We start from the raw sequence: 15121 nt of genomic DNA, 5'->3' as shown, positions 1-15121 counted from the left end.
ACTCACAGTACACTGTATTTTAATCAGAAAAATGTGAAAAGTTGTAAATTTGACAAATATAATTCCACACATGTAAGTGACAGTCATCAGTGACATCTGAGGAGGTTTTAGGTGAAATTGACATGAAACTATGGGCTGAGAACAACTGGATGCAAAAAAATGAATAAAAACATAGGTGATAGGTGAGAGTAGGTTTCTGACATCTAGAATGTATTTTTATTTTTATGTTTAAAAAAAAAAAATTGTGAATTTTCATTGTGACCTTTGACCTTGTGGATGTAGAACAACATCATTTCATCTTTTTATCCTAGTAGACATTTGTATGAAATATTGTCATAATTAGCTAATTAATTCTTGAGATATGGACAAAAACATATTGTTTGTGGCCTTGAAACTTTGACTAACAGAATCGAATCAATTCATAATTGAGTCTATATTATATAAATATCACTTTGAGATTGCTTTTAGCAATGAAAAGTGCTCTATAAAGGAAATGTATTATTATTATTATATTACTGTACATACGTATAATGATGCATTATGATTTTTGTACATTTGCACCAAAAGTAATGTTTTGTTTTTGTTGTTTGTTTGTTTTTTCATCCCATCTACAATCAAATATTGTGATCAAATCATGATTAAATCAAATGAATCACTAATTCAACTAAGAGTTAAAATTTTTGATAAAAAAGCATACCATTTTTTCATCTATCCAAAAATTACTTTTAACCTTGTATACCTATATATAAAACTCTCGTGAGTAAAATGTAAACAATATATATTTATTATTATTTGAATATAATTTAATCCTAATGTATCTAGAACTAAACCTTGAAATAGGTTTAAAAAATGTAAATTGTCTAATGTGTGGCCGTAACAGGCGTTGTGTAAGACTAGACATTTGTGTAACGTGTGACCACAGACCCCCACTCACACTGTACAATAACACTGCAGTAGTTGCTCTTAGGCACAGTAGCAGCTGCAGAGCATTTTTTTTTTTCCAGTCTGTACTTTGTCAGGAACGAGCCAACCGGTCCCCAGGACCCCGGGAGGAAAAAAAGTCGTCTCCTCTTGTGCTTTTTTTCCGGAGTTAGCGTCTGATCCTCGCCTTCATCGTCGCAGGCTCCTCTGTAAACGTGCCAGAAGAAGACATGTCAGACCCGACGGCGGAACTCACCAACAACAAGCCCTTCGCGGTCCGGCTGTCCAATGTTTACCTCAGCATCTTGGCACTGTTCTGCTTCAAGCTCTTTGTCAAGATTTCCCTCAACTTGCTGACATACTTCTACATCGTCCGTGGGAACCGTAAGGAGGCGGCCAGGATATCAGCAGAGTTCTACGACTACGGCCAACGACACGGTGAGCACTGACAAGTCAGAGAAAAACCATAAAAGCCTTGGAGAGGATGTTTTTCTCCTGTTCCAACTGACCAAACCACTTGTTTTATTTGTGCCTTTAAGGAGAACTCGGTGGAAAGTGTAACCACAATGCAACTGTGTTTACACTGTACAGCAATAAGCGTTTTTGACCTCCGGCGCATAAGGTCATGTTGATATTGTTTCCTATAAAATCAAGTGAAAGTGCTCCCTGCTCGCACATACACACACACACACTCACAATTTCCGTGTTTACAAATGAGCTATAATTGCTGCATTGCCAATCCGGCGAGTGTAAGAGCTATTAATTGCATTCACATTAATACCCATTGTAGATATGAATGATACCCGAGATTCATTTTATTAGCTTAATGGCTACTTATAAACCCTGAACGGTACATTCAATATTAAACGAAGACACTGCAGGCTGGCAGCTCTCTTTTTTTTTTTCTTCCCTCTAATGTATTAATAGAACACAGTCATGATACACCCCCCCACACCACTCCTCCCTCACCACCACCCCCCATCCTGCCCTAGTTTCCATTCCCAGCTATGCCGTGCACCCTTTCGCACCCAGACAGCAACCAAAACAACCCGCCACACATTTCTCGGGGACAGGCGGTTCCGACGGCACATTCTGTGTTGACGAGAGGCGACGACGACAACATAATCTGCAGCCATGGTTCGAGGAAATGTTTAATTTTAAAGTGGACCCACTCCGTGGAATACTAATTAGCCAAGATTAGGGTATGAGTCATGGCCCTATACATATGGCCTTCCTTGTTAAAAAAAAAAAATCCGTTTAACGACTCTAGCCGGCTCTTTATACCCACATTTTAAATTGATGTCAGTCAAGGAAAATGGACCGCATGAATAAAATAGCATGGATTTAATAGAAAACATTAGATTGATTGTTATCAATAAATTATGAATGAAATGGAGGGAGACGGTTATAACGATGACGATAACGTGTGGAATGCATTGGCTGTTATTCTGGACATTGACTCAAATTTGCTAAAGAAGAATTTTATTATTTATTTTATTTTTCCCCTGAATGACGTTAAAATGTCCACAGCCTATTAATCAAGTTTATATTAATCACTCACGTGAAATGAGTGTGAAGTATGTCTTGAGTTTTAATGCAACAGGACATAATAATGTTCTGCAATATACATAAAGTCTTTTAAAATGAAGGTTAAAGCATGACAAAAACATTTGGAAAATATGAATTTGATAAATATATCAAAAGGAAGGAGAGTCCACTTTTGTAGTTGGGTTTTCAATTTGTAGCTGTAATGGCTTTTTTTGTATTATAATATGATAAATAGACGTGATATCACAGTTGTTTTCAATATAATGCTTCTATTATATACGGTGACATTCCAGTCTGCATGTATATTATTTTCTACTTATGTCTATTTACCAGTAATGAGCTGTCATTATTACTTCAGGGCAGATGGTGTTTATTTCCAATGTTCATGCCATTATTGTCATGTACTGTGGGTAACTTTAAAAGTTCTGGATAAAAGCATATAAGGGAAATGAAAAGAGATGAAAGTGGAAGCAAACACTGACTTCTTATTCCCCATCCAGGATCCTGGGCCGACCGCTCACCCCTCCACGATGCTGCAAGTCAGGGTCGCCTCCTCGCCCTCAGGACCCTCATTTTACAGGTGAAGAGAACATGAACCTAGGAGAGGAAAGATGTGCATCCTCCTAAAGTGTAAGAGTGTATGAACGATATATATCGCGATATTATAAAATCTCCTCTAAAGCACTTCATAAATGCACAGTTTAACCCTTTGATGCAGACAATCACACCAGTATGATGAATCTAGTCGTCCTTGCAACCTATGTCTAGATTAAAACATTCTTAAATCTGAATTATTTTCAATAATAATATTTTTTACTGGGACAATTTTAAACTTCAAAGCAAGTCTTATGCTGGCACCTTTGTTAAATTTTACAGGACAATTTATAATCGTGGTTTTCGCGATATCGTCATTTAATACATCTCATGTGCAACAAGCAATACATCTAATATATTCCAGATACCGCTCACCACTAGTACGAAGGCAGTAAATTAATAAATATTTCAGCTACAAATTCTACAATGCTTTGTTCTCGACTCAGACAAGCTCATGACAAAGCGGTGACATCATTATAGTATTTTTTAACATGGCAATTCATCAGCTCTTCTTTTTTGGAGATCTGCACTTTAATTAGTGAGCTCATTAGTCTTTATTGCTGAAATGTGGCCGCAGAGTATACACAGTTTGTCACCGACAGGCAGGCATGACTAAGGAGGACGGGGTCTATTTCACAAAAGGACGTAAGCCTCATAAATCTGTCCGCAGTTCCTAGGATTCACCGACAGAGGCTGACAAAGGTTAATGCCCCTTTCAGACCGTCTGTGCCTGCTTGGTTGTGTTCCCCAGGGTCACAGTGTGAACGTCCTGACCATAGACCATGTGACGCCCCTGCACGAGGCCTGTCTTGGAGACCACGTCGCTTGTGCCAGAGCCCTCATTGACGCAGGAGCCAATGTAAGTCACATATTTAGCCCTTATGACTCTTTAATGTTGCCAGACAGCGCGGGTCAAGTGTAATTTCCACGGCTGGGGAAACCTTCGCAGGGGGTAACAGATGAGCAGAGCTCTGCTCTCCATCCACGGTCACTGTAGAGCTATTAAGATGTTGCTCCCCTCCGACTGTTCCCCCCCCCCCAGGCCGTTGCTATTAGTCAACGTGCGTGGTGGAAAACCGAGGCCCCTAAAAATAACGATACGGAGAAATCGTGTTCACAGGTCAATGCTTCGACAATTGATGGAGTCAGCCCTCTGTTCAACGCCTGTACAGTGGGCAGTGTGGCGTGCGCCGAAATTCTTTTGGAAAATGGAGCAAAACCCCAGAGTCTCGTGTACTGTCCCTCGCCCATCCACGAAGCCACCAGCAAAGGTATATTTACGACCAAATATTGTGCACATGTGACAAAACACATAGTGTTTCCATTGACTTTTTAAAATATATTGGGAATCCAGCTCACGTCACACGAAAGTGTAGGTTCAAAGAACCAAAATCCAAATATTCATTTGTGTTTGCTGCTAAAATTGAATACCACTCAATATAACATGAACCAATAAATCATTCTAATCACTCATTGCTAATGATGCGCTTGATCCCGCCTCTCCGCCTGCATTTTGTGTCCTTTGCTGTGCTCCACAGAGATTATTATAACAATGGTTCACCACTTGAAAGAGTAAATCCCAACGTGACCCGCGTAGACAGCCATTACCGTCTCTTCATGCTCCATTACTTCCAGGTCATCACGGTTGTGTGGAGGCTCTGGTGACATGGGGGGCGGATGTGGACGTGGACATCCCTCACCTGGGCACGGCGCTCTACACAGCCTGCGTCTGCCAGGAGCTGGAGTGCGCCAGAAAACTCCTGAGGGAAGGTCAGCTCACGGCACAGTGTGGAGCTTTTACAGTCTCCGCACAGCCCGGCACACAGCCCCCCCCCCCCCCCCCCGAAGGAACGTATACACACACATAGATAGGCAGAAGAACATTTACTGTACACAGACAGGATAAAAAAAATAAACAGATAAATTGAACTTAAAGGGGCAGGAGGCAATTTTAAACCAATACACGTTTTTGGATAAATCAGCGACTATTTCCTCACGGTCCGCTAGCTGTCAGTTCAGGTTTCTCGGCGCAGCCCTGGTGCTGTAAATTGAAAACAAAAAAGATACAACTCTGCGTGTGCAGTTTTTTAACATCACTCCCCGACAAGTTTTCTCAAAAATTGCTTACTGCCCCTTTAACCGTTTATTTATAAACATATTGAGCGATAAAACAAGCTTTATTTTTTTCGTAAATCATTAAGGCAATGGTACACCCAGAAGTGGGCATTAGTTTGTCACTTTTCTTCGCCCGACTTACTGTCTATTGTAAGTTTTGAATCATAATAACATACACATGCTGCAATTTGAGTGCTATATGTAGCGACACACTACGTGTAAGCCCACAGCTGACTGACCACATTTTTAAGTATAAGAAAGTATAAATGTTCACGTCAGTTCTCCCAGGGCTGTTGAAAGCAACTCCTGGGAAATGTAGGAATATGTTCAGGTGCATAAAGGCAGCAGCCGAGGAAAGTCAGCTGCATAGAAATATATATATTAGAAAATGCAATCACAAGCTAAGTCCTGCATTTCTATGTAGGACACAAAGTAATGACAGTTGACAGCAGGGGCGCCTGACTCGAGTGTGTATGTCTAGATCTGATAGTCGTGTTCGTCCTCCATTCAGGTGCCAATGTACAGAAAGGCAAATCCCTGGATTCGCCCTTACACGTGGCCGCGGAGAAAGACTGCACGGCGGTGGTGAAGCTGCTGCTGGACTTTGGCGCGGACATCAACGCCAGGAACACGGAGTTCCGGAGGCCAGTAGACGTGGCTCCGCCCAGCAGTTCGACAGAGGGCTTCCTACTGCTCTATGAAGGTACAAGTCGACGTGTAGCTTATGCATTCGTGGATTTTTTTTTTTTTTTGCTCCTCTTGTGTAACTTGGCCGCAAATTGAGATATTTTTTTTCTTATCTGAGCTGTTTTGTAGTCTCGGTGTTAATCCCACAAGCATCCTAAATTCTTTTGCCTCTTTTTTCCCTTTTTCCCTTCTCACAGCTACACCGCGGCTCCTGAGCCAACTGTGTCGTCAGTGCGTCAGGAACTGCGTCGGCCGTGACAGACTTCACCTCCTCTCCCACCTGCCGCTGCCCACCAGGCTCAGGAACTACCTGCAGTACCAGTGACAGGCGGAACCTGTTTTGCCTAAATGGGACTTATAAAAAACCAAAAAAAGAAGAAGACGCCTTCGACACAAACAGCACATCAACTCCATGAACTCCTCTGACCCTTTTGTTTTAGCTGCTTGTCAATGCAGTTCAATCTATTATTTCAGTTATTAGTCACAGCTTACCTTCTCCTGGACAAATTATGATATATGTATATAATATATATTTGTTTATTAATACAGCTATATTTGCTATTCAGATTTGTAGTGTTCAGAAATTGCCTTCATAGTTCCGCTTTGAGAGTGGTGCACTTTGAAAACTTTGATGTAAACACACACACACACACACACACACACACACACACATATATATAAATGCATACTGCACATATGTATGAGTAGTCATAGTTTTACATTGCACACCACTAGAAAATTAAATAGATAATTACAAATTGTTTTGAAACCTTGTGCATTTCCAAAATCGTGTGCCATGTTTCTGATGGTTGATATTAGAGGGTGCGGCGGTGATTCAAAAGTCCCAAAACAAAAATAGTTGACAAGTTTAAGCTCGGATTATTAAGTGCCGACAACTGGAGGAGGCTGACGTTGTTGGAAAAAGGTCTCGGATGGAAAATATGAGTGGGTGGAGCAGCGAGTGTTCATATCTATTGCGGAGATATAGTAGCTAATGATGAAATCGTGTTACCGAGGCTTTATGAACCAAATAATCATATGAATAAAGTAGCAGTATGAAATAATGTTTCAGGATTTTAATACTTCTTCAAAATGATCTCACAGTTCCATGGTATTTTATGACATGCTTGTTTTGATCAAATCATTTCCTTATAATTTCCTTATTTTTTATCTTATTTAATTATTTGACAAAATAATTAGCATGCAAACATTTAATAAATGGTTGTAAACACGCTACAATGTAGTTGTAAGCAGCTACTAAGGACGATCATAACTTTAAAACTGTGTTTTACTAAATTGTTATCTATTAGCTGTTGAATAAATCAGTGGAGGAGCTATAGGTAGTGAATAGCATTTAAGCCTCCTAACATTTTTTTTATGAGTTATGAAATGTCTACATACTGATTGTGAATACCAAAATATGCCCATGTTGATGCTTCTTCCTCTAGAGGGCAGCAAACAGTCATTGCAGTGTGTGTGTGTGTGTGTGTGTGTGTGTGTGTGTGTGTGTGTGTGTGTGCGCCCTGCGCGCGCGCGCTTCCACAGGACCAGGAAGAGGAGCCTCGTTGCCATGGTAACATCAACACAAAAGCCCGATTATACGTGCGAGAAACTCCAAGCGGCGGCGGTGCGTTAATTATCCAATCAAGGCGAATTATGGCGTCATATTTCATGTACTTTTCATACAGTGAGTAGTTTGTTGGGCTCAGAGACGAAACATGTTTTACGCACAGTGTCCCAAAACCACTGGGCTGCCGAGGGAAGTGGTGAAGTGGCTGCGGAGCCTCGACTTGACACTTTATCCGAAGAATGTGCGCAGGTAAAGAATGACGCAGATTTCTGAGCATAAGTGCAAGAATGGTTTGCACCTTATTGGCTACATGTTAAAACTGGGATGAGTGGAGCGGAAAGGTGCTGGTGGCACAAAACACCCTGCGTAGACATTTCATCAGGACAGAGGTGGCCTGCTCATTGTTATCAGCAATGTCATTGTGAAGCAGCATTTGAAATATTATTGCAGGCAAAAAAAATAGCAAACATCTTTTAAAATTTCTCACTTTGAACCCAGTTTTAACCTACATCTAATAGCCACTGTGGCTATCTGTCTTTTAATGTGTCAAGAAGTGGGGTTTAACATATTTTTAATGTTAAAACATGAACAAGTAAATTAAAAAAACTCCATACTCCATCTATGTAAGCAACAAATGAGTCAAATGTCCTGTAGCGCCACACAAAACATACTTATATGTATTAAAAATGGCATCAATGCAGTACGAGAGTAAGAGAATAATCTAGATCACAATGTAAGAATGATACAGTATGATATCAATAACAGCGATACAGTAAATACACTGTGACAAGGAATATAGAAAACAAGTGCTTTCCAGTGCTGCCTGGACTGCAAATTGTTCAAAGTGGTAAAAATACACTCACTCACCCAGTCTGGTCCTCACTTCCTCTTCTCTGCAGGGACTTCTCCAGCGGTTACCTTGTGGCGGAGATATTTTCTCGTTATTACCCCCAAGACTTCCCCGAGCATTCGTACGACAAAGGAACATCACTTTCTGCCAAGCAGAAGAACTGGAGCCGGATGGAGCGGGTAGGACGAGGGAAGACCACGAGAAAGTATAATGAGGGGAAGAAAACGTCGTCTTTATTCAGTTCACTTTGGCATTTTCTATATTTTTGCCTTATCTACACTTGAGGGGATGTGACGCAGGGAAGTTGTTGTTGTTTTGAGGCGGATCATTTTTGTCCCAGTCTTTACAGAAGCAGAACTTGCACCTGACCAAGGAGGCTGTTGACGGAACCGTTCACTGCAAACCGGGAGCAGCCGAGCTGCTGGTGCAGGAGGTTTATGAGATTTTAACGAACAGGAGGTAAGAGTCGATTGGGAAGGCGCCAGGGAGTTAAAGCAAAATTTGACAAATCTAGTAGATTTGCTTTCTCTATGTGTATTTTGCAGAGCCAGATCAATATGAATTTTTGGCAAGCAATGCATATACAGACATTAGGGAGGAAAAAAAGACCAATACTGATATATCAGCTGATATATATATATATATATATATATATATATATATATATATATATATATATATATATATATTCAAAAAGAATGATAATTGTTAATGATTCCCAAGATGTAATTATCAAACCCTTGTGACAAGGAAATGTCGTTGATATTTGACAGTCTAACCATGAACTTTATTAAAACAAATAGCCGATCAAATATAAAGAACGTAAATTTAGAAAAAAAATGTATATAGTAAAATGTATATCTTTTCCTCATTATTTGTTCTGTATAATATAAAGGTGCATATCATCAAACATAATCGCCAATATCGATATGTCTGTGAAAAGCTCATAATGGCCAGTTTTTATCGGCCAACCAACAGATCGGTCAGGGTCAAGTATTTTGCATAGTTTAGTTTAATATTGGTACATAAATATGTCGCTTAGGCGCTGAAGCTCATGTGTTATTAGCGATTTTGAGACAGTACTGTTAATTTGCTGATGTTCGTCCCAGGAGTGTGTTACACACACAGAACTCTATGATGATATGAGCATAACCTCCCTGTGACATTCTCAGATTTCCCTTCATACTGATGTTTCCTGAAAGATCAGGGACACTGCTCTTACAGCTCACACACATCACCGCTTCCCACTCAAACCGAAAGTGACAGGCCGTTGACACTGGACAACGACTGAAGCCGGGAGATGAGAGTCGTTCAGTGACGATACATGGTCAAATGACACAGATTCGAATCCAAAACAGACAGACCTTCACAAGCAACGCGCACCTGAGCAGAACTATAATCTATATCTCAAGTGTCAGGGACGCCGAGCGCCCGGGCTTGGACTTCACTGACCGAGAGTACCAGGAGCGGCTGCCCACGCTGGCGCGCCCCACGGCCTCCACGGCCATCAAGAGCAACCTGGCGACGACGGAGACGATGGCCGAGCCCGACGTCAGCACCAACCGGAGGAAGGCCGAGGTCATCCTCCGCCGGCACCTGGAGGACAGAGCTGCAGAGAGGGCGCTCCACCCAGGTGAGACACCCCTGCCATGGGTCAGACACACATACGGCATGGAGGGGACACGTCACAGTGCAGGAGCTGTGTTTATCTGAACGTAAAACAGAATTTCTCCGGTTGGGCGGCAACAGGACGCTTCAAAGTGGAGCCTCCTCTTGGTCGACTGGCAGCCAAATAATTCTTTCGCTGTCCAGGCTGAGCGCTTCGACGGCCCGTTCGTCGGGAGGCACCGCATCAAGTAAGCGTCAGCATATTTCTCTGTCAACAGCGTATTGATTGTGATGACGCTCAAATGCATCATTTGGCCGCGTCCGATTCTAATGTGTTTGGCAACACGATGACGGTGCAAGTGAAGAAACGGCGGATTAAGTCATCGGCTATGAAGCAGACGAGATGGAAAACAGGATATGTTGGACACACCACGTGCTAAAATGTGCAGTTTAACAAAAAAGAAATATATCATGGCTCCATGGTCATGTTTACATTTTTCTGTGAGAGGGGAAGAGACACATTTTTTCATACTTTGCTTATCAGAGGCAGTTTGCTATTTAAAGGGTGACACGACGATGTGCATTCTTTTTTTTTTTTACATCGTCCATGTTTGATTTGTCGATTGCAGCTGAACTCACCCCTCTCTGTTTTCCAATTTTCCACTGATCCAGAGTCGACGTGGAGGGAAGACGCGGTTTCCTTTAAGGAGATGAAGGCGCATCACTCTGTCAGACGCTCCCTGGTTCAACCGTTAAAGAAACAGGACGGAGATATGTGCTTTAACATTGGAGTGTGTGCGTGCGTGTCACTCCACGTATTGCTATGGTTTCCACAATAATCATAACTATTATGCCACAGAAATATTTACGTGGGTGTAGCTTGTTTTGAAAGGAAGATGATGTCACTGTTTTTTTTTTTTTTTAATGGTTTATGTAACGGTAACAGCGTCTCAGCCTCTCTATCATGTCAGGACTATGTGTGTTTGCACCAGAAGGTGGCAGCTTAGAGGCGCGAGCAGAGTTCTGCTCTGTGGTTTATTTGGACTACATCTGCCAGTATATGTGAACCATTGATAAAAAAAAGAGGAAATAATCCAGTGTGTGTGTGTGTGTGTGTGTAGCAAATACTGACCTGCCTCTCTTGTCGTTGGAGTGTGTCTGTGCACAAAGCAAAGTTCTCAAACGCTATTCAGAGTCGACATCACCGAGACTTCACCATCACTATGACGAACCTGAATTCGGAGAAATCATAATCAAACGCCCGCACAGTGCTGGTCAATTCCTGCCGCAGCTCATAACATCCTCTGTGCCAGGCACCACCAAAGAATCCTGGGAAGTGATTCCCTTGAATTAAAAATAACCGGCCACTGACATGTTTGCAAAAGAGCTTTTCCCTGTCTCGTCTCTAAATCATTAATGTTCCCCAAATTGTTCTAGCTCTCGCTCGAGTACACCTCCGCACTCGCAGCTTTTTGGGATCGGAGTGGCCACATATTGGGACGACTGAGCGACGACTCACACCACTGGCTTTGACTTTCAGTGCAGCTGATAAGTAAAAAGGCATCGATGTCCGTGAAACTTCGCTCACGGTAGCGTGCCGACACGTTTTCATAAATCCCGAACCTGTGACGATGACGACGACTTGTGTGATTCTCACGTCGCAGGTAATGAAGGGATTCAAAAAGAAACACATAGGCAGGATGATGGGGAAGGTGGATCAAGTCATTTGCGGTTCATCCTACTTCACGTAACCCAGTTCTGTCACTTTGAAAACCACTGTTTGGTTTCAAAATGGATCTCAGTTTTGTTGGATGGATTTTGATTTCAAAACTATTTTAATAATCGATGGAAGTAGTCGATATTCTCTGATTTCAGCTTCTCAAATGTGAATGTTTTACATTAACAGTAAAGCTAAATATATTTGGTGTTTGGAAAGAAAAAAAATCATCTTGGCATTTGGGAAACACGATCTTAATTTTTCACAATTTTATGACATTTCATGGACCAAACAATTAACCGTTTAATCGAGGAAATAATCGACAGATCAATCGATTATGAAAATAATCGTTCGTTGCAGCCCTATAGCTTGTTCTATATAATAGTAATATTCATTCTATTGACTTTAAACCACTTTAACTTTGCTTGATTTCTTAAGTACCACAGGTTTTATGCATCGGTGAAAACTGCACTGACATGTTTTCATTTTTGTGTTTTTTCTTTTCTTCGTAATAAACATTTAGCTTTTTTTTTCTTCAAATCTTTGGTGCCAAAGCCATTCACACTCACTGAGGCCGAGGTCACCGCGTTGGCCCCCACGTCTCCAAGCACTCGTGGACGCTCGGTGTACAGCACAGTGGAGCTGCGGAGCTGCTGAACAACACGGATGACAGGATGGCTAAGTGTTTGTGGCTGACTGCCTGGCTTCTCATGTGGTCTAAGAGCCCTGGCTTTCAAAAGGGAGACGGGACAATGCTGTAATGATATGATCTCCCCCAGCCTCAGCTCACAATTGGCCACACACGACCATGAGATGTGTTTCTGCCGTGGCGACAGACTTGACGTGGAGACTTAGTCGACCGCTCGCAGGGATTCTTTTGCGTGTTGTAAGTGTGGATATCTGACGTTTGAACAATGTTTTCCGCGGTCTCCGGTGGAAGCAGCCCATCCTGTTTCCATGGTAGTCGCTGGCTGGTGAAGCCTCTCTCTCTCTCTCTCTCTCCCTGCCTCCCCCGGCGGAGCTGTAAAAACCTGACCTCCTTAATCTTTCAGCGTCTTTCAATTTCCCTCAGCTTGACTGGGCGTGAACACACTTCAGCACTTAGGACCGAGAGCGCTGTCGCCTGTTGATGTTCTCCAGGCGCTGGGTGATGAGCATCGGAATTTTTCCGGATTTGAGCCTCAAAATTCGGCCACATTGGTTTATGCTGAGCATGCAATTATAGAGCCAATTAGCTAGAGTTATGCCATGTAAATGTGCTGTATGATAAAAGCCAGAGGTGGCCAGGGTTACAGGGCGATGTTTATATTTAATTCTACATCCACACACCTCTCCCACTGAACAATAACTAGGGCCCGGTTGCCATGGCAACTAGCGAGCCCATACGGGAGAGCATACAGGAGACATTAATGAGCTTACTGTGAGCTTCTTTGGCTCCTTCTGTTGGTCGCGAGCGCGGGCAGCAGCTGTTGTGACTGCATACGCATTCATACAAAGACAATATGCCGGCACATTCATTTAAGCCGATGAACACACGCTTTGCGTTTTTGTACGAAAACACGGTCAACATAGAAAAACAGGAGATGCCTGGTAACCGTCGCCAGAAGACCCACGGATGCCTCGAATGCCCCGAGGAAGTGTTTCACCATCTGGCAATATTTTCTTAATCGGCATCACGGTAGCCACAGTGCAAAGGAAGCTCTGGTAGGGAAGGCGAGGGGATGCCGCGGGGGGGGGGGGGGGGGGGGGGTCGACGTCTCGTTGGGTGCACAGGCAGAAACATGACTAGTCGGGGAGGGGGCATAGTGAGGCTTTGTAAGCTGAGGATTCCCCGTGAAAAAAAAGAGAAGAAAAAAGAGCCCTCCCCCCTTTACCCCTAAAGCAAATCCCTCACCCCTATTGACAAAGACGCGGCAAGCCAGTGTGCGGCCATGTTTTCCAGGCCAAGGGTGGGGCACTCTGTGTGCTGGCATGCACACACGTCGGACAAAAAAGGCCACGTGCATGTCAGATTGTGATACATATTTAGCGTTTTAATTCTATATATTTTCAACGTAATTATAACATCTTAGTCACAAACAAGGGGGCCCGTGGCTCGGGCAGTGGAGGAGGTTGGAGGTCTGATACCTGGTTGCATCAGGACGGTCATGCGGCATGAAAACATAAATAAATGAACCAATGCCAACGTTAGTCACCGAGAAGCTGCTGGCCCGTGTAGTAGTTCATTTCACAATTGCAGGAAACTAAAGATAATTAGGAGCAAATTAGTATTTTTTAGGTGACACATACCACTCAGACAAATATTTAAAATTTGTATTAGATATTAAACAGCCTTTACGGAGAGACCCAATTTCATTACTACTGCCATCTAGAATTATTAAATTTGTACACAGTCAAAATATTTATCAAAGAGCAAAACTCAAAATGAAAGAGTTAAATGTTTTAAGGAATATTTGATCCAAACTGAAAACCAGTAAATAAAACACAGTGGACTTGCATTTAACTTTCCATTTGTTAAGAAAGAAAGAAAATGACTCTGCAAGCATCGGTTTACTAACCAGGTGAATAGTGGACTTTGAATCCTTTACATGTCATAATCCGTCACCGTTCTCCCTCAGGACCAATGAGCGAACCTGCTACAATTAGACTCCCAATAGAAAGGCCAATGGCAACAGGAAGCAACGTTAAAGTAAAAACACAAAGGTCAAAAGCAAGACAGGAAAATGCCCGGGCACAAGGCCTGGCATTTACTCTTCTCTGCACTTGCCACAACAAACAGTGTATGTCATTAAGTAATTGAGCTGGTCATAGATCAATCATACTATGTAGTAAAATGACCTTCTGGAGACAGAATAACATACCTGTACCATATAATCTGGTGGTAAAGTTTCAAAAAAACCGCAACCCACTGAGCAACAGACAGGGGACACGTTATGGTGGCGCACCGCTGATTCCATTTTACTGGCAGCGCTGAAACGCCGACGCGAATGCGACGTATTCTGGACCGCGACCGTGTTCAACACGACGTAGCAAACATGGCGACTCACACGGAGGTCGGGTCCACCTCACGTCACTGTATTTAACGCATTCAAGGTTGACAAAAAAAACATGGGCGGCTGTGGCTCGGGACGTAGAGTCGTTCGTCCACCACCCCGAAGGTTGGCGGTTCTACCTGCTTCCGCCAGTGCACATGCCGCTGGGACCTTGGGCAAGACACTTAAACCCTCACTTCCGACGGTGTGTGAATGTGACGGGAAAATGCGCGGTGCATAGCAGCGCTGTGTGAATGTGTGTGCATGGGTGTGAATGGGCCTTCCTGTAAAGCGCTTTGAGTGGTCTGTATGACTAGAAAAGCGCTATGTAAATACAGTCCATTACAGTCCATCACCAACCATGTGACAGACCGACCGGCCGGCCGACCAACAGTACCATCCCTTGACCCACGCCATCAGCATGGCTAATTGAAAGCTAGGCTGCCTTTTGTTTAAACTCCAGGGAGACGCGCCGTGGA

General features: G+C 42.8%; 2 protein-coding genes and 1 long non-coding RNA gene across 11 annotated transcripts in view; 2 read left to right on the top strand and 1 right to left on the bottom strand.

The window, feature by feature from the left end:
• Positions 1–986: 986 nt before the first annotated feature.
• LOC118319912 overlaps positions 987–15121 on the bottom strand; it is a 68559-nt gene continuing 54424 nt past the window's right edge. For all 7 annotated transcript variants that reach the window (XR_007031467.1, XR_007031468.1, XR_007031469.1 and 4 more), the window contains 6 exons: positions 11026–11125; positions 10533–10633; positions 8303–8353; positions 2952–3066; positions 1218–1366; positions 987–1128 (listed from right to left, as the gene is read on the bottom strand). This is a non-coding gene — a long non-coding RNA (uncharacterized LOC118319912). The remainder of the gene's footprint in view (positions 1129–1217; positions 1367–2951; positions 3067–8302; positions 8354–10532; positions 10634–11025; positions 11126–15121) is intronic.
• Positions 1128–6929, top strand: asb5a (ankyrin repeat and SOCS box containing 5a). 2 transcript variants are annotated; one of them, XM_035650620.2, is made up of 7 exons: positions 1128–1359; positions 2970–3049; positions 3815–3922; positions 4184–4334; positions 4699–4833; positions 5690–5881; positions 6063–6929. In XM_035650620.2, the coding sequence occupies exons 1-7, from the start codon at positions 1152–1154 to the stop codon at positions 6188–6190; spliced, it is 1002 nt and encodes a 333-aa protein (XP_035506513.1). In that variant the 5' UTR covers positions 1128–1151; the 3' UTR covers positions 6191–6929. The 2 variants fall into 2 exon arrangements, with proteins under 2 accessions (XP_035506513.1, XP_035506514.1); XM_035650621.2 differs by lacking the exon at positions 1128–1359 and adding an exon at positions 1914–2058.
• On the top strand, positions 7363–10986 carry spata4 (spermatogenesis associated 4). 2 transcript variants are annotated; one of them, XM_035650624.2, is made up of 7 exons: positions 7363–7492; positions 7599–7684; positions 8335–8464; positions 8626–8744; positions 9698–9918; positions 10035–10141; positions 10566–10704. In XM_035650624.2, the coding sequence occupies exons 1-6, from the start codon at positions 7436–7438 to the stop codon at positions 10079–10081; spliced, it is 660 nt and encodes a 219-aa protein (XP_035506517.1). In that variant the 5' UTR covers positions 7363–7435; the 3' UTR covers positions 10082–10141; positions 10566–10704. The 2 variants fall into 2 exon arrangements, with proteins under 2 accessions (XP_035506517.1, XP_035506516.2); XM_035650623.2 differs by lacking the exon at positions 10035–10141 and having other exon boundaries at positions 10566–10986.

This window comes from Scophthalmus maximus, chromosome 9, assembly GCF_022379125.1.
Source record: "Scophthalmus maximus strain ysfricsl-2021 chromosome 9, ASM2237912v1, whole genome shotgun sequence".
Classification (NCBI taxonomy): Eukaryota; Metazoa; Chordata; class Actinopteri; order Pleuronectiformes; family Scophthalmidae; genus Scophthalmus; species Scophthalmus maximus.
The sequence above is the reverse complement of the archived record's forward strand: the minus strand, read 5'-3'. Positions and strand labels throughout refer to the sequence as shown.

Bases quoted from the DNA above. Each gene is read 5' to 3' on its own strand.
- asb5a (XM_035650620.2), top strand. From the start codon at position 1,152: ATGTCAGACCCGACGGCGGAACTCACCAACAACAAGCCCTTCGCGGTC. The intron at 3,050-3,814 runs GTGAAGAGAACA...TGTGTTCCCCAG, and splicing joins TCAGGACCCTCATTTTACAG to GGTCACAGTGTGAACGTCCT. The intron at 3,923-4,183 runs GTAAGTCACATA...TCGTGTTCACAG, and splicing joins TCATTGACGCAGGAGCCAAT to GTCAATGCTTCGACAATTGA.
- spata4 (XM_035650623.2), top strand. From the start codon at position 7,436: ATGGTAACATCAACACAAAAGCCCGATTATACGTGCGAGAAACTCCAA. The intron at 8,745-9,697 runs GTAAGAGTCGAT...CTATATCTCAAG, and splicing joins GAGATTTTAACGAACAGGAG to TGTCAGGGACGCCGAGCGCC. The intron at 9,919-10,565 runs GTGAGACACCCC...CCACTGATCCAG, and splicing joins AGAGAGGGCGCTCCACCCAG to AGTCGACGTGGAGGGAAGAC.